The 19,517-nt window shown below is 36.0% G+C and overlaps 1 protein-coding gene across 1 annotated transcript in view; it reads left to right on the forward strand.

Moving 5' to 3' along the window:
- Window positions 1-19,222, forward strand: part of SNX6 (sorting nexin 6) — a 108,099-nt gene extending 88,877 nt beyond the window's left edge. Inside the window, exon 13 of the mRNA XM_036750319.1 lies at window positions 18,100-19,222. Within this exon, the coding sequence (XP_036606214.1) occupies window positions 18,100-18,153 (54 nt within the window). The 3' untranslated portion in view covers window positions 18,154-19,222. The remainder of the gene's footprint in view (window positions 1-18,099) is intronic.
- Window positions 19,223-19,517: the final 295 nt, after the last annotated feature.

Raw genomic sequence — 19,517 nt, forward strand, 5'->3', positions numbered from 1 at the left:
CATGTTGCAAAAACAAGTCAGAAAAAGAAAGTGAGAAAATTACACTTCAGTTCACACTGAAAGTTCATCAGTTCTCTAGGCAAGTGAATGACATTTTTCATCAAGAGTGCTTTGTAATTGTCCGAGAGTAGCAAAGTCTTTTTACAGTTGATTGTTACAGTATTGTTGTTACTGTGTAAAATGGTCTCCTAGTTCTTTTCACTTTACAGCAGTTTATATTGATGTTCCCAGGTTTTTGTGAAATGACCCCTCTCATTCTGTATAGTGTATTCTGTTGAAATCATATACCCCAACTTGTTTAGCCATTCCCCTTCAATTTCCAATTCTTTGCACCACAAAAAGAGCTGCTATAAATATATTTTTTAACATATATAAGTCCTCACTTTTTTTTGATCTCTTTGGTATTGCTGAGACAAAGGGTATGTATGGTTTTATAGCCCTTTCGGAATAGTTCCAAATTGTTCTCCAGAATAGTTGAACCAGTTCTCAACTACACTAAGAGTTCATTAGTGTGCCTATTTTCTCACATCTCCTTCAGCATTTCTCATTTCTGATAAGTATGAGATAATATCTCAAAGTAATTTTCCTGTCTCTAATCAATAGTGATTTTGAGTATTTTTTCATATGACTCTAGATTGATTTTTTTTTCTTCTGAAAGCTGCTTGTTCATATCCTTTATTTCTCAATTGGGGAAATGGCTCTTATTTTTATAAATTTGACTCAGTTCTTTGTTGCTGTTCAGGTGTTTCAGTCATGTTCAACTATTCATATCTCATTTGGGGTTTTCTTAGCGAAGGTACTGGAGTGATTTGCCATTTTGTTCTCCCAATTCATTTTACAGATGAGGACCTCTAGTAAACAACAGGGTAGGTAACTTGCCCACAGCCAGTAAATGCCTGAGGCTAGATTTGAACTCATGAAGATTAGTCTTCCTGATTGTACACCCACTACTCTATGCAGTACCCCGCCTAGCTTCCCAATTCTATATTCAGTATATATTTGATAAATGAGGCCTTATCAGAGAAACTTGCTGTTAAAAAAAATGTTGATACTATTTCATTGGCTACGGTGCTTTTTATAGTAAAATGAAGTTTACCTGATTATCTCTTTTAATTAGGTCTATTCTTGCTTTGTCTGAGATCATGATTGCTACTTCTGCCTTTCTTACTTCAGCTGAAGCATAATAGATTCTGCACCAGTCCCTTATTTTAACCCTTTGTATGTATCTATTAAACTACATATTGTTGGATTCTGTTCTCTAATCCATTTGGCTGTTTCATGACTGAGTTCATCACATTCCCATTCATGATTATTTAACTGTATTTCCCTACATCCTATTTTCTTCTATGTATCCTTCTCCTTTTGTCTTTTTACGGAATCCCTCCTCAAAAATCTATTTTGTTTCTAACCACTGCCTCCCTTAATCTGTTCCCCCACCTTTTATCAACCCTACATTTTTCTTATTCCCTTCTCTTACTTCCCTGTTGTGTAAGATAAATTTCTATATCCAACTGAGTATGTATATTTATACATATTTTTTGCTATTTGACCAATTTAAATGAGGGTAAGATTGAAGCATTGCCCACTTGCACCCCTCATTTTCCCATCCATTGAAAAAGCTCTTCCTTGTGGGCTTCTTTTGCATGAAGTAGTTTTTCCCCTTATTCCTCTCCTCTCCTCTCCTTCTCCCAATACATCCCTCTTTTTCACTCCATTTTTTTTAGGTCATCAGAGCATAATTGACTCATCAGTTCCTTCTGCCTATCTATACTCCTTCTAACTGATAAACGATGATAAAGTTCTTAGGAGTTACCTTCCCACATCGGAATGTAAACAGTTTAACGTTAATGAGTCCCTTAGGATTTCTTTTCATGTTTACCTTTTTATGCTTCTCTTGAGTGGTGTGTTTGAATGTCACAGTTTCCATTCAGTTCTGGTCTTTTCATCATGAATGCTTGAAAGCCCTGTATTTCATTAAATGTCTGTTTCCCCCCCTAAAGGATTGTGCTCAGTTTTGCTGGGTAGATTCTTCTTTATTGTAATCCTAGCTCCTTTGCTTTCTAGAATATCATATTCCAAATCCTTCCTCTCCTAAATCTTGTGTGATCTTGACTGTGGTATTTGAATTCTTTTTTCTGGATGTTTGCAATATTTTTTTCTTGACCTCGGAACTCTGGAATGTGGCTGTAGTCTTCCTGAGAGTTTTCATTTTGGGATCTCTTTTAGGAGATGATTGATGGATTCTTTCCATTTCTATTTTACCCTCTGCATCTAAGATATGAGGCAGGTTTGCTTTATAATTTCTTGAAATATGGTGAATACATGGAACTTATAATGCTTGATGTAATATGATAATTTTTTAAATTTTATTTACAACTTATTTTCTACATCATAGTAATTTCACCTTTAAGACTCCCCAAGAGAACCTTTCCCCATGCTGTTGAACTCCCTTTGTGACAAAGAAAAACACTTAGGCAAATTTAGTAGACATTGCCTAATCCAATGGTGATGTATCATATTCCACATCCTTAATCACCCACCTCTGCTGAGATGAAGGAAAACATGTTCATCATTTCTCCTGGACTGAGATCACCACTATAATTAATTAGGTTGATTTCCTTTGAGGGTTGTTTTTGTTTATGTTACTGGATTATAATTATTATTTTTCTCAATTTGTTTACTTATTCATCGGTTCTTATAAATATTCTCTTTTTTCTGAATTTCTCATATTCTTAATTTTTAATGTATAATAATATTCCATAGGTGATGCAGTGCATAGAGTGCCAGTCCCTGAGGCAGGATGACCTGAGTTAAAACATGGCCTTAGACGTTTATTAGCTGTGTGACCCTGGGCAGGTCACTTAACCTTGTTTGCCTCTGTTTCCTCAAATGTAAAATGAGCTGGATAAGGAAATGGCAAACCACTGTAGTATCTTTGTCAAGAAAACCCTAAATGGAGTCATGAAGAATTGGACCTGACTGAAATGACTGAAAAACAGCAACAATATAACAGTTTTTTCAGCCACCTGCAAATTGATGGATATGCCATTTCTTTCCAAGTTTTTGCTACCTCTATAAACGTTGCCATGAATATTTTGGCATATCAGTGCTTTAAATTTTTGCTGTTGATCTCCTTGTTATATGCTCATTAGTTGGATGACTGAGAAAAAGAGGACTTTTCTTGAATGATGTGAAGTTTTTATCAAGAATGGTTGGATCATTAAACACCCAAATTGGAAATCCAGAAAATCAAAGAAATTAATAAAACTGAATGTAAGAAAATAAATGAAGTAGCAGATGCAACCAGTAGCTGGTTTTATGGAAAAGACAGTGAAATAGATAAACCACTGGTTAATTTGATTTAGAAAGGAAAGAAGAAAACAAAATTGCCAACATCAAAAATGAAAAGGGTGAATTCATCACCAATGAGCGTGAAATTAAAGCAATTATGGGGACTATTTTGCCCAGTTATGTGCCAGTAAATCTAAGTCTAAGCGAAATGGATAGCTATTTTAAAAATATAAATTGTCCAAATTAACAGAAGAGGAAATAGAATACTTAAAATTACTCCATTTCAGAAAAAGAAATTGAACAAACCATAATAAACTCCCCAAGAAAAAAATACCCAGAAACAAATAGATTCACAAGTGAATTCTACCCAACGTTTAAAGAACAATTAATTCTAGTACTACATAAACTGTTTGGAAAAATATGTGGAGTCCTACTACATTCCTTTTCTGACACAAATATCATTTGATATCTCGACCAGGAAGAGCAAAAACAAAGAAAGGAAAAAAAGACCAATATCCCTAATGAACATGGATGAAAAATTTTAATTAAAATACAAGCAATTAGATAATAGCAGTATATCACAAAGATCATACATTATGACTAGGTGGGATTTATACCAGGAATGCAAGACAGGTTCAATATTAGGAAAACTGCTAGACCGTGTCAATTTAAAAAAAAAACAAATCATATGATTATCTCAGTAGGTATAGGCTTTGATAAAATACAACACTATTCCTATTAAAAACACTAGAAAGTACAGAAATAAATCAAGCTTTCCTTGAAATGATAAATAGTGTCTATGTCAAGCCATCAGCAAGCATTAATATGTAACAGGGATAAGCTAAAGCCTTCCCAGGAATATCAAAGTTAAAAAGCATGGATGTCCATTATTGTTATCACTATTATTCAGTATTGAAGATATAAACAGGTAATGAGGATATAAAATTATCACTGCATATGATATGATCGTATACTCAGAGAATCGTATATAATCAGTTAAGAACTGCTTAAAACTATTATTTTAGCCAAGTTGCAGGATATAAAGATAAAGCATAAATGATCAGAATTTCTGTTTATTACCAGCCAAATAAAGCAGGAAGAAAAAGAAATTTCATTTAAAATAACTGCAGACAATATAAAAATAGTCACAAGTCTACTGCCAAGAAAAACCCAGGAACTATATGAACACAATTACAAAACAACTTCTCACACAAGTATAAAGTCAAATCTAAATAATTGCAGAAATATTAATTGCTAAGGGGTAGGCTGAGGCAATATAATAAAAATGAGAATTCTTCCTAATTTTAATTTATTTATTCAGTACCATGTCAATCATTCTACCAAAAAATTACAGAGCTAAGAAAAATACTAACAGAATTGACACAGAAGAACAAAAGGTCGAGAATATCAAGGGAATCAGTGAAGATAACATGATCCTTAAGAAGGTGGCCTAGTAGTAACAGATCTCACAAACTATATTTCAAAGCAGTAATCATCACAACAATCTGGTACTGGCTAAGAAATAGAGTGGTAGATCAGTGAAATAGAGTAGGTACACAATACATACAAGCAACTATAGTAATCTAGTGTTCTGTAATTGCAAAGAACCAAGCTTTTGGGACAAGAACTCAATATTTGGTAAAAGTTGGGAAAATTAGAGAGCAGTTTGGCAATAACTAGGTATAGATGAACTTTTCACACTGTATACCAAGGTATGGTCAAAATGAGTACTAAAAGAGTTTTGCCCAAACAAAACCAATGTAGCCAAGATTAGAATGAAAGCAGGAAACTGGGGAAAACGTTTTACAGCAAATTTATCTGATAAAAGTCTCATTTTTTTTAATTTAATTTTTATTTTTAGTTTACAACACTCAGTTCCACAAGTTTTTGAACTCCAAATTTTCCCTCCTCCCACCCCCAAACAGCATGTAATCCGATATAGGTTCTACATATACTTTCACATTAAACTTATTTTCACAATAGTCAAGAAGAATTATAACCAATGGAATGAACCATGAGAAAGAAGGAACAAGGCCAAAAAAGGAAAAAAAAAAAAGAAGAAAGAGCAAATAGTTTGCTTCAATCTGCATTCAAACTGTGTAATTCTTTCTCTGGATATGGATGGCTTTTTCCATCATGAGTCTTTTGGAGCTGTCTTAGAACCTTGCTGGGAAGAGTCAAGTCTATCAGAGTTAGTCATCACAGGTACCATGTGTCTCTAATCTTGTATAATGTTCTCCTGGTTCTGGTCCCCTCACTTAGCATGAGATCACATAAGTCTTTCCAGGTTATTGTGAAGTCCATCTGCTCCTCATTTCTTATAACAGAATAGTATTCCATTACATTCATATACCACAACTTGTTAAGCCATTCCTCAATTGATGGGCAGTCCCTTGATTTCCCATTCTTTGCAACTTTGCTCAAGTTATTATTTCAAGTAGTTTTTGACTTGATTCTCTAGGATTCTCTAAGTAAATCATCATATCATCTGCAAAAAGTGACAACTTAATTTTTTCTTTGCTTATTCTAAGTCTTTCAGTTTCTTTTTCTTATTGCTAAAGCTAACATTTCTGGTACCAAATTGAATAATAGGGGTGATGATGGACATCCTTGTTTCACCCCCGATCTTACTGGAAATGCTTCTAGCTTATCCTCATTGCATATAATGCTTGCTGATGGTTTTAGGTAGATGCTACTTATGATTTTAAGGAAGACCCCATTCATTCCTATTTTCTAGTGTTTTTTTAATCAAGATTTAATTTCTGAAAACATTAATGTTTAATTAATTGTAATTATACCACCTCTACCTACAAGGAACATTTCTTGTACTACATTAAATCATCACTGTTTTATAACTAATCTCTAGTTAAGTCCAAACATAAAAAACAATACATCCAATCAAAAAGTAATGACTGACACCTAAAAAATGCTAATTATTGTTAAAGTAAAATACAAAAGCTTTCAGACTTCACAAATGTTATAACAACAAGATAAATGATTCAAGTAGAGTGGTATTTTAAAGTTATTCCAACAATAAGCATGGGTGCATGTTGTACTTTGTAATTGTTCCCTTTCAATCTTTACTTTGTAAACATTTTATCACTAGACCAGGGCAGTCCAACCTTAGGTTTTTATTGAAACAATAGACAATATATTTTGATTTGCCATTTTAGTGAGAGCTCTGCGGTAGCTCAGCTTCATTTACTAAAGCATTTATGTAAATTTCTATACTTGTCGGTAGGCCTCAAATCGCACTGCGGGCCTCATTTTGGACAGCCCTGCACTAGACAATAAATTATGGAGTTGCTGATTAAATGGCACTTAATTATTAAAACTGGGAAAGTAAAAGCAATAATCCCATGAACTGCTTTGTTTTGTCAAAAACAATCCTTTACAAAATAATCTAAAACACTTAATTTAAGTGAGTCATCCAATCATCCGCTATAAGTTTTTGCATTTTTAAAAAAACAGTAGTTTCCTTCAAGGCATATCATTGTTTATAAGCCTGAACTTTTGTTTTTCTTTTAATATTCTTTGAATGTCTACTACTGAGCATTTTGGTCTTTAAAGCACTACACAATGAAGTTCCCTTTAAAACAGATTAACAGACTTGATTTAGGGATGGCTAAGATCTCTTTTAAATTCTCTCTTTTCTATTTTGATTTATAAAGTAGAGGTGATCTGTTATATAAGGGCCTAAAGCAAATTATATCCAAGTAGATTTTCCTAAAAATCCAATGTTTGCAATAGCATTTCTTTAAAAAAAAAAAAAAACTTGTCAAAAATTTGGGTGTTTATTTAAAAAGAGGAAAAATAAATGAGATTAAAAGGAGAAGATTTAAAGAAAACTTTAACCTATAAACCTTCTAAATCTTTTTTCAAGTTACAAGTATTAGTAAGACTGGCATTAACATTGTAATTGCAGCAGAGCTTACATATGCTTAACATACCTTTAAATGTTGTCCCTCTCGGGAACCATTAGCTGAACCTTGGCATTTTCTATCCAACTGGTTAATTCTGACTTTGCCCCACCCCCACTTCAATGAGTTACTTTCAAAGTTACGGGGTTGTTGCGATATTTAAAGTTTTGTTTTTCTGAAGTGGAATCCAATAACCTTTGCATATCTGTTATTGTTCAGAGTTAATGGTAGTGGAGGGAAAGGACTAGATACAACACTGCATAAAGATCATAAATTCAAAAGAATATTGTAAACAGAAAGAAATCAAAGTTTAAAGAATAAAAGGTTTAAATAATTTTGAATACAAGTAATACCATCTATAATACAAGGACAGAAAACACATGGAAAATTGAGAGCTGTAGTTCTGAAGTATTTTTTAAAATTCAAAAACCCTTAGAATTCAGGGCATGAAAATAAATGGAAAATGGAAAACAGTGCAATAATATGACCCTAGTAAGAAACTTATTATTAATAAATAATCCCAAACAAAATGAAGTTTCACAAAATCTCATCTTTCATATGTGTGTGTGTATGTGTGTGTGTGTGTGTATATATATATGTATGTATGTATGTATGTATGTATGTTACACTACAGATATCAAACCATTTCTTCCTTCCAGGGCATTAGACTGCCAAAGCTTCACGCAATGCACATTTTACTTCTCTATCGCATCTAGGTTGGTAGCATTAGTTAGAAATCAGAAGTATTATAGAGAATCTGTAGCCACTAGAGTGATCTCCATTCTCATGTGCAGCAAATGACCTAGAGCTAAGCCAGTCATTTTTTACTTGTATACATATGTTTCCATCATAAAAAACTCCATCGTAAACTTTCCATCATAAAAAAGATCCTGTTATGCTCTCTGCTTTTACTGTAATGTGTTTCACAAAGCGTCCGTGTAGTTCAACATATTTTAAAAGTAATTTTTTATTAATTTATTCTTTTTAGTTTACAACACTCAGTTCCACGAATTTTTTAGTTCCATATTTTCTACTCCCTCTCCTCCCCCAGCACTCCCCCGCAAGAGTGCTATCAAGTGCCTTTAATGAGTCTGTAATCTGATACAGGTTCTACATATACCTTCACATTAAACTTCTTTTCCCAATAATCAAATTGTAAAGAAGAATTATAACCAATGAAATGAACCATGAGAAAGATGTAAGAAAACCAAAAATAAAATTTAAAAAAGAGAGCGAATAATTTGCTTGAATCTGCATTCAGATTCTGTAATTATTTCTCAGGATGTGAATAGCCTTTTCCATCAGGAGTCTTTTGGAGCTGTCTTCGAACCTTGCATTGTTGAGAAGAGTCAAGTCTATCAAAGGTAGACATCACAGAAGCAATATATCTGTAGTTCTGTTTAATATTCTCCAGGTTCTGGTCCCTTCACTCACCATCAGATCATATAAGACTCTCTAGGTTCTCATAAAATCCATCTGCTCCTCATTTCTTATAGCAGAATAGTATCCCATTACATTCATATACCACAATTTGTTTAGCCATTGCCCAATTGATGGGCATCCCCTTGATTTCCCTTTCTTTGCCACCACAAAAAAAGCTGCTACAAATATTTTTCTACATATGGGTCCTTTTCCCACTTCTTTGATGTCTTTGGGATACAGCCCTAGAAGTGGTATTGCTGGGTCAAAAGGTGTGTACGTTTTTGTAGCCCTTTGGGCATAGTTCCAAATTGCTCTCCAGAATGGTTGGATCAATTCACAACTCCACCAACAATGCAGTAGTGTTCCAATTTTCCCACATCTTTTCCAGCATTTATAATTTTCCTGTTTTGACATGTTAGCCAATATGACAGGAGAGATGTGATGCCTAAGGGTTGTTTTGATTTGCATTTCTCTAGAGCATTTTTTTATATGACTATAGATATCTTTAATTTCTTCCTCTGAAAACTGCCTATTCATATCCTTTGACCGTTTATCAATTCAGGAATGACTTGTATTCTTATGCTTTGACTCAGTTCCCTGTGTTTTCAGTTTAATGTCATCAAAATTAGTCATTTTGCATTTTGTAATGATTTCTATCTCTTCTTTAGTCATAAATTCTTCCCTTCCCCATAAGTCTGACAAGTAAACTATTCCTTGCTCTCTTGTTTCAACAATCCGGCTAGCAGCTGCTGTGGGGGGTGTAAAACCAACAACAACCAGCTCACAGAACGCTACAAGTCCAGGTTCTTTTGATCTTCTTTACTATGGAAAGCAATGTTAAAGGGTTAACAATCTTACTTTAATCCAACATACAAATATCATTCACTCAGTTCAGGAGGAAAAGCCAGCAGCCTGAGCTTCAAAGCAAATATAAATTACAAACATCAACAGACAGACCTTGTCTGATTCAAATCTGATATCCATAAAATTTTGAGTTACAAATTTTCTCCCTATTTCTACCCTCCCCCCACTCCAAGATAGCATATATTCTGATTGCCCCATTCCCCAGTCAGCCCTCCCTTCTATCACACTCCCCCCCCCATCCCCTTACTTTCTTGTAGGGCAGGATAGATTTCTATGCCCCATTCCCTATATATCTTATTTCTCATTTACATACAAAAGCAACTTTTTTTTTGAGCATCTGCTTTTAAAATTTTGAGTTCCAAATTCTTTCCCCTCTTCCCTTCCCACCTACCCTCCCTAAGAAGGCAAAAAATTCAACATAGATCACACATGTATCATTATGCAGAACACTTCCACAGTAATCATGTTGTGAAAGACTAACTATATTTCTCTCCATCCCATTCCGTCCCCTGTATTCAGTTTTCTCCCTTGACCCTGTCCCTTTTCAGAAGTGTTTGCTTTTGATTACCTCTTCCCCCATCTGCCCTCCCTTCTATCACCCCCCCCCTTTTTTTAATCCCCTTCCCCCTACTTTCCTGTGGGGCAAGATACACAATTGAGTGTGTATGTTATTCACTCCTCAAGTCAAATCCGACGAGAGCAAGATTCACTCATTCCCCCTCACCTGCCCGCTCTTCTCTTCCAACAGAACTGCTTTTTCTTGCCACTTTTAGGTGAGATAATTTGCCCCATTCTATCTCTCCCTTTCTTCCTCTCTCAATATATTCTTCTCTCATCTCTTAATTTTATTTTGTTTTTTTAGATATCATCCCTTCATTTTCAACTCACCCTGTGCCCTTTGTCTATATATATGTATATTGTCTTCAACTACCCTAATACTGAGAAAAGTCTCATGAATTACACACGTCATCTTTCCATGTAGGAATGTGAACAAAACAGTTCAACAGTAAGTCCCTTATGATTTCTCTTTCTTGATTACCTTTTCATGCTTCTCTTGATTCTTGTGTTTGAAAGTCAGATTTTCTATTCAGCTCTGGTCTTTTCACTGAGAAAGCTTGAAAGTCCTCTGTTTCATTGAAAATTCATATTTTGCCTTGAAGCATTATACTCAGTTTTGCTGGGTAGGTGATTCTTGGTTTTAATCCTAGCTACTTTGACCTCCAGAATATCATCGATCCCTTAATGTAGAAGCTGCTAGATCTTGTGTTACCCTGGTTGTATTTCCACAGTACTCAAATTGTTTCTTTCTGGCTGCTTGCAGTATTTTCTCCTTGACCTGGGAACTCTGGAATTTGGCAATATTCCTAGGAGTTTTCTTTTTAGGATCTTTTTCAAGAGGCGATCAGTGGATTCTTTTGATTTCTACTTGACCCTCTGGCTCTAGAATATCAGGGAAGTTTTCCTTGATAATTTCTTGAAAGATGATATCTAGGTTCCTTTTTTGATCATGGCTTTCAGGTACTCCAGTAATTTTTAAATTGTCTCTCCTGGATCTATTCTCCAGGTCAGTGGTTTTTCCAATGAGATATTTCACATTGTCTTCCATTTTTGCATTCCTTTGGTTCTGTTTTATAATATCTTGATTTCTCATAAAGTCACTAGCTTCCACTTGCTCCAATCTGATTTTTAAGGTGGTATTTTCTTCAGTGGTCTTTTGGATCTCCTTTTCCATTTGGCTAATTCTGCCTTTCAAGGCATTCTTCTCCTCATTGACTTTTTGAAGCTCTTTTGCCATTTGGGTTAGTCTACTTTTTAAGGTGTTATTTTCTTCAGTATTTTTTTGGATCTCCTTTAGCTAGTCATTGACTTGTTTTTCATGGTTTTCTCGCATCCTTCTCATTTCTCCTCCCAATTTTTGTTCTACTTCTCTGACTTGCTTTTCCAAATCCTTTTTGAGCTCTTCCATGGCCTGAAACCAATTCATATCTTTCTTGGAGGCTTTTGATGTAGGTTCTTTAACTTTGTTGACTTCTTCTGGCTGCGTGTTTTGATCTTCTTTGTCACCAAAAAAAAGATTCTGTAGTCTGAGTCTGCGTCCTTTTTTGCTGCCTGTTCATGTTCCCAGCCAACTACTTGACCCTTGAGCTTTTTTGTCAGGATATGGTTGCTTGTAGAGTAGAGAGTATTTTGTCCCAAGCTTTAGGGTCCAAGCATTCCTGTTTTCAGAGCTACTTCTACTACTCTACCGTCACCCCAGGTTCTGTCACCACAGTTCTCCTCTTCCCCCTGGAACCGCCAACCAGGATTACGACCCAGATCCAACCAGGGCAAAGCTGCATGTGTGCCGGCAAAGCACTCCTTGCACTCCCACTCTGATCTACCACATGATTCCTCCCTTCTTGTTTATTTTGAGGTTAGATTTATCAAGTTTAGAGAGGGGGAGGTCCCCCACTGATATAATTTTGCTGTCTTTTCCTTGCTGTAACTCCCTTAACTTCTCCTCTTAGAATTTGAATGCTGTTCCACTTTTTGCATATATATTAAATAATGACATTGCTTCATTGTCTATGATGCCTTTTAGCAGGATATAGGTTCCTTCCGTATCTCTTTTAATCAGATCTGTCTTTGCTTTGTCTGACATGAGGATTGCTACCCCTGCTTTTTTTACTTCAGCTGAAACATAATATGTTCTACTCCAAGCTTTTACCTTTTGCCCTGTGTGTATCTCTCTGTTTCAAATATGTTTCTTGTAAACAACATATTGTAGGATTATGGTTTTTAATCGATTCTGATCTCTGCTTGCGTTTTATGGGAGAGTTCATCCCATTCACATTCACTGTTATGATTACCATCTGTGTCTTTTTCTCCATTCTATTCCCACCCCACCCTCCCCCCGTTTATGCTTTTGTTTCTCCCTTCTCCCTTCCCATCCTCAAAAGAGTTTTGCTTTTGACCACCACCTCTGTCAGTAGTCCCTCCCTATCAGCCATCCTCCCTAATCTTACCCTTTTCCCCTTGCTACTTCTTCCCTTCCCTCTAATCCTTTCTGTCCCTTTTCTTTCCCCTTTCCCCTCCTACTGCCTGTAGGACAAGTTTGATTTCTATACTTATCAGTGTATGTTATTCCCTCCTTGAACTAAGTCTGATGAGAGTAAAGGTTTTGCAAACACAACTCTTCTTCCTCCCTTATTTCCCTCTACTATGTTTTTGTGCCTCTTCATTTGATATAATTTACCCTTTTCTGCCTCCTCCTTACCTCTTCTCGCATTACAATCCCTTTGCACCCCTTAATTATATTTTTTTACAATCACATCAGTTAATTTATACCCACGCCCTCTGTGTATATCCCTTTTAAGTATTGTTATAACTATACCATTGTCAAGGTTAACAAGTATCATCCTCCCATATAGGGATGTAAACAATTTGCCCTTATTGGATAACATGGTTTATTTTTTTCCTGTTTACTTTTTATGCCTGTCTTCAGTCTTGTATTTGAAGATCAAATTTTCCATTGAGCTCTGTCCTTTTCATCAGGAAGGTCTGAAATTCCTTTATTTCACTGAATGTCCATCTCCTTGCCTGAATGATTATGTTCAGTTTTGCTGGGTAGTTGTTCCTTGGTTGTAGTCCAGGCTCCTTTACCTTTTGGAGCATCTAATTCCAATCCCTCTGATCTTTTAATGTAGAAGCTGCAAGGTCCTGTTGTATCCCCGCTATAGTTCCATGATATTTGAATTGTTTCTTTCTGGCTGCTTGCAGTATTTTCTCCTTGACCTGATAGTTCTGTAGTTTGGCTACAATATTCCTTGGAGTTTTCGGTTTAGGATCTCTTTCAGGGAGTGATTGGTGAATTCTTTCGATGACTATTTTACCTTCTGGTTCTAGGATCTCAGGACAGTTTTCCTTAATGATTTCTTGAAAGATAATGTCCAGGCTCATTTTTTATCATGGCTTTCCAATAGACCAATAATTCTTAGTTTATCTCTCCTGAATCTATTTTCCAGGTCACTTTTTCCAATGAGATATTATATGTTTTCTTCTATTTTTTCATTTTTTAGATTTTGTTTGACTGATTCACTTCTACTTGCCCAGTTCTATTGTGCAGGCTCATTTTTCATCGTGGCTTTCCAATAGACCAGTAATTCCTATTTTTTAACACATTGTTTTCTTCAAATAGCTTCTTTCCATTTGGCCAGTTTTACTTTTCAAGGAGTTATTTTCTCTTGCTAGTTTCTGTACCTCCTTATCCATTTTAATTTTTAAAGATTTGTACTCATCGGTGAATTTTTTTCCATTTTTTCTTTTACGTCTCTAATTTTGCTTTTAAAATCTTTTTTGAGCTCTTCTAGGAATGCTTTTTGGGCTTGAGACCAGTACATATTCCCTTTTGAGGTTTCAGATGTGGGTATAGTGTCAATGATGTCCTCTTGTGAATTCATATTTTGATCTTCCCTGACTCCATAGTAAGATTCTATGGTCTTTACTTTTCTAGTTTGCTTCTTCATAGTGGTTGCCCTTTTCCTGCCTTTTAAAATGGATCCCTGCTTCTGTGGCACAGGGGGCTCTTTCCCAAGCTTCTTTGGCTGGGAACTAGGAGCCTTGTTGTTGGTTTCGTGTGTTGTGATCTCTGGTTTTCTCAGCTAGAAGCTATATAGTGCCGCAGTTCACCTGGTGCTGAGCTGAAGCTGGCTGGTGTGTGCCAGGGATCAAGGCTGGTGAAGTCTTTCTGTGTTTCCCCTGGGGTTATACTGAAGCTCCTGGTGTGAGGTGTGGGGGAGGGGTGGCTGGCTGCTGGAAATCTCCTCTTCCCCTAAGGCTGCAGCATGCCATGGGTGGTCCCAGCTATTGTCTGCACTGGTGTCTGCCAATTCCCCTGGCTGTGCAAAGAGCCTTGGCCCTTTCTGGCTCCATTCCCCTGGGGCTCAGGAACTCACACTGGTTTCCTGAGGTGGGGCTTGCTTGTATGCCTCCCATTCTGTCCTGGTCGCCTTCCACCACAGCAAGAAGGACCCTTCTCCCTAGCTTCCCAAGGTAAAAGACTGCTGTGCCCCTACTTCTGGCTCCACTATTCCAGGAGTTTTCCTAGGGAAGTATTCTCTGAGTTATTCAAGATCAGCAAGGGAGGGATGGGAAGCACTTACACTTTACACATGGCTACCAAAAATTCAAGGAGGTGACTTTCATATATTTAGTCTAGCCCTAGGAGTAGCTACTGCTGGTGCTCACAGACTCTATGCTTCTGTCTCACCCAGCCCCAACAGACTCCTGTCCTACACCGAGAGGCTTGGTACTCACCCCTGTTGTTGGTGATTTAGCCCACCAGGCCTGCTCCCACTCCAGTATGGTTGGGTATAGTTCCGCACATTCAGCATTCTCCCAGCCCGGTGCAAAAGATCCTTCCCATCTACCTTCCTGACTCTCCTGGGCTGGAAATCTGCTGCAGTCTATCTCTTAGTGGGTTTTACCTCTCTCAAGTTTTTTCAGGTTCACTTTCACTGAAAGAATTTGTAAGAGAGCTCGGATATGTCCCTACTTTCACTCTGCCTTCTTGGCTGCCATTTCTCAGATATATAGAAAAGTTAATCAGATTTTTAAGAGGATCATTCCCTACTTGATAAATGGTCAAAATATATGAACAGGCACTTTTCAGAAGAAGAAATCAAAGCTTTCTATAGTCATATGAAAAATGGTCTAAATCGCTATTGATTAGGGAAATGCAAATTGAAAAAACTCCAAGGTAACACCTCACACCTATCAGATTGGCTAATATGACAAAACAGAAAAATATAAATTGTCCATATTAACAAAAGAGGAAATAGAATACTTAACCTCATTTCAGAAAAAGAAATTAAACAAGCCATAATAATTTCCCCAAGAAAAACAACTCTGAGGTACCACTACAGACATATCAGATTGGTTAATATGACAGAAAAGGAAAAGTATAAATGTTGGAGAGATTGTGAGAAAATTGGGACACTAACTTACTGTTGGTGGAGTTGTGAACTCATCAAGCATTCTTGAAAGTACTTTGGAGCTTATGCCTACCCTTTGACCCAGCAATATCCCAAAGAGATCAAAGGAAAAAGGACCTATATGTACTGTCAAGATTAAATTAAGGTACACTGAGGCACAAGGTTCCAAACTTGTTCAATTTATTGTTAAGGCGGACAGTTACCAATAAAATTGTTTTCTTGCTTCCTCAGCCAGCTAAAAGACCATGAAGTAGGGGCTTACTAGCTTTTATGTAGTTTTGGGGAGTATAAGAGAACAAGCTATGGGAAGCATCACAGATAGAAAGTCTAAATGTTAGACTCTAAAATATTGTTGCTGATGGAAAACAAGAGAATTAAATGGAAGTCTCAAATATCAGACTAGCAACATGCTCTCCTTCCATCTTGTTATTATGGAAAGCTCATTGATGATGTTCACCTACAAGGCTAGTTAGTGTCACAGGGATATAAGACCTTATTTCCTGACCCCCACTTGCATCTGGCAAGGTTTGTTAGGGCAATAACAATTGTCTCTTAATTGTGCATGGGCAGTAAGATGTATAGAAATAATATATTTCTTTGAATTAAAGTGATTTATGGGACAATAGCTCAGAGAGGAACACTGAACTTCTGAACTCATGATCTTCTGCCCTTCTGCCCTTAGGCAAAGAAACATGGCTCAGGCATTTACTGAATAGAATCACTTACAGAATGGAATGAAATATAAAATGCTAAGTGAATATTTTATTTTATGAATCCAAAAATATTTTATAGCAACTTTTTTATTATGGCAAAGAATTGGAAATTGAGCACACATCCATCAATTGGGGGATGAATGAAAAAGTTGTATATGGTTGTGATAGAATTGTTGTAGTATGAGGAACAAAAAGGCAGATGTCTTCAGAAAAATCTGGATAGATTTATATTAATTGATGCAAGGTGAAGTGAGCAGAACCAGGAGAGCATTGTACACAGTAATAGCAATATTGTTCAGTAATCAGCTGTGAATGACTTAGCTATTGTGATCAAAGACAGTGCTGAAGGACTTATGATGAAAAATGCTATCTACCTCCACAGAAAGAACTTAATGTGGAGTGAAGAAAAATTCTATACTAGCAATATTGGTGGGACACACACACACACACACACACACACACACACACACACACGAATGAATAAAAGTATGATATCTACCTCCAGAGAAAGAATGCAGATGGAAACATAATTTTTTTTTTGCTGTTTTTTTGTGGGGGGGAAACATGGCTAATACGGAAATATGTTTCACATGATTTCTCATGTATAACTGATATCACATTTCTTGCCTTCACAATGGGTCAAGGAGGGCTGAGAGGGAGAGAATTTAGAAATGTGTTCTGCATGACTTTGCATATAAAATTAATGTAATATTGTTTGCCTTCTCAGTGGGAGGCTGAATGGAAGGAGAGAATTTGGAACTCAGCGTTTTTAAAATGTTAAAAATAAAATTTTAAAATATGGGGAAAAAATGAAAACAGCTAAAGGACTGAGGAAGTTAGAATGTTGGGGAACCGTGAAGATAGGGTGTTTGAAGGAACATCAACGTGTTTTCATTTACTCAGTTGGCTGTTTTACTCTGAACTTCCTCAGAATCTCATCATCCTGCAGAATTACATCAACCCCTAAACTTACACCTCCTCACTACCCCTTACTCCTATATCTCCTCCGTCTGATTGAAAAGGGTAGAGAATTGACAGTAGAGAGCTCCTCCCAGATTTTCTATTTAAGGAAACCGCAAACTGGGCTTTCATCTTCTTTTCCTGTGTTGTCTTCCCCCATTAGATCATGAGTTTCTTGACTGTCTTTTGCCTTTCTTTGTATCTCCAGCCCTTATCACAGTGCCTGTCTATCAAATAGTAGGTGCTTAATAATTGTTTGTTAACTGACTGACATGTATGTTAAAATCCCTTAATAGAAGAACATAGGTATAAAAGAACACCCTACTGTGCACCCAAGGAGTATACTAAGGTATTGCTTTAGAAAATTCAGAAACTGATTCTTTGTCCCTCTGGTTATCCCACTAGTGTACAGTAGTATAGTGGTATTTGAGGGTCAGAAGACCTGAGTTTGAATCTTGTCTCTTGTTACAGTGTGACTTTGGGCAAGTCATTTGACCTTTCTGTACCTTAGTATCCTTACCTGTAAAACAATATGGTTTAAATAAGAGGTACCTGTTTTTGCCACCACTAGTTCTAAAATTTTATGACTTAATGGTTCTTTGAATTTAATAAAATTTGTTGAAGAATGTAATATATAATTCAGAATAAACAATTTCCTATGGGTTGAATTTTTTTTTTAAGATCAAATGTTGGGGCAACTAGGTGGCTCAGTGAGTAGAGCACTGGCCCTGGAGTCAGGAGGACCTGAGTTCAAATGTGGCCTCAGACGCTTAGCACACTTACTAGCTGTGCGACCTTGGGCATGTCACTTAACCCCAACTGCCCTGCCTTCCCCCCTCTCCAAAAAAAGAAAAAAGATTGAATGTTATTTGGTTTCTAGGTTTTAAATATGGTTTTAGTTGTATTTTTCCAATAACGTGTCTGAATTCATTAACTTTTGTTTTCTCTATTTTCTAGGGTAATTTACAGCTGCTGCAAAGCTGTCTGGCAGTGCTAAATGGAGATACCTAAATTACACTCCATGTTCCTGTTAACAAGGGCTGCCTTCCTTTGGATTATTTTGTTGTTGTTGCTGTTGTTGTTGTTGTTGTTGATGATGATGATGATGATGGCCTCCTAACATTTACAGAGCATTGGAGGAAAAAATCAGCTGAGAAAATGCACATAATCTTCTGATTTTAGACAATGGATTAATACTACTCTCAAATGATTCCTGAGTATATAATGCTACTCTGCTCAGAAATACACATATTCACATGTACATTTATTTAATCACTGTATACTTTTCTTGTTCAGAAACCAAAAGTTGTTTTCTTGTCAAAGTAGGCAATATGATTATGTTCATGTTATAAGTATACTTACATGCAGCTGCCAATCTTATTTTTTTAATTATCCATTTGATCAAATGGGATATACATTTCCCTTGGCTATGTTTCAGTACTGTTACTATAAAGCATTGTTTACTCATGTATATTTGCAGAGCATCTTGATTTAGCTTATTTTTAGTTAACGAACATTTCTTAGAAATTTTAAAACAGATGTTATATGATCTCTCATGATTTTTGAAGAAAAGCAAATGCATTAGTATGTTTGCCTTAACTTGTAGACTAATCCTTATTATTGTAAAATAAACAGTGATAACAGTGATATTTTTAAACTATGTAGTCATTGTATCACTATGAAATTTGCAATTGCTCTAGTAAACCTACTCATTTGTTAGGCTTTACAATGCAGGTTCAGTTTTTAAAAGTGATATATTGAACCAAGCACACCGGTCCCTTTGCAAAAAAAAAAAAAAAACAGTAAGTAAGGTATACCTCTTCTCTCTTAACACATTCAAAGATAAACCAATTTAAATACCTAATTACAAAATATGGAAGCACAAAGTTGACATTGGGAATTACAGAGCTTAGATTTGGATTTAGTCATCAAGCTAGCTTTATGGTTTATGCTATCTGACTGCCTGGTGCTTGATTCCCCAACTTCTAGTTTGATTTGAATGAAGATATTTGGTAGATTTTGGTTGAAAATCAGTATATAGAAACATTTGTTGTCACAAATTAAAATTGGTTTTAACCTTTATAATGTGAATGACCATTATGTTTACTGGCTTCAAGTTTTGTTGAGTTCAGTTTGATTTTCTCACTTTTTTGACCATTCTTTCCTTTGAAAGCATTTGGGGTTAGGAAAAAACCTAATGAGTTGGCTAGTTTACTTTCCCTGCATTGTAGCAGGTTTGTTTACATTTTCCTAAACCATTCCTGATGAATGCTTAATCTCACTCTCAAATATTTCCAGTGCTGGTGATTCCACAATCTATTTCTACGTTCTATTGCCTAACTATTGTTTCTAGTTAAATGTTTTTTGACTTTCTT

Source organism: Trichosurus vulpecula, chromosome 3, assembly GCF_011100635.1.
Source record: "Trichosurus vulpecula isolate mTriVul1 chromosome 3, mTriVul1.pri, whole genome shotgun sequence".
Taxonomy (NCBI): domain Eukaryota; kingdom Metazoa; phylum Chordata; class Mammalia; order Diprotodontia; family Phalangeridae; genus Trichosurus; species Trichosurus vulpecula.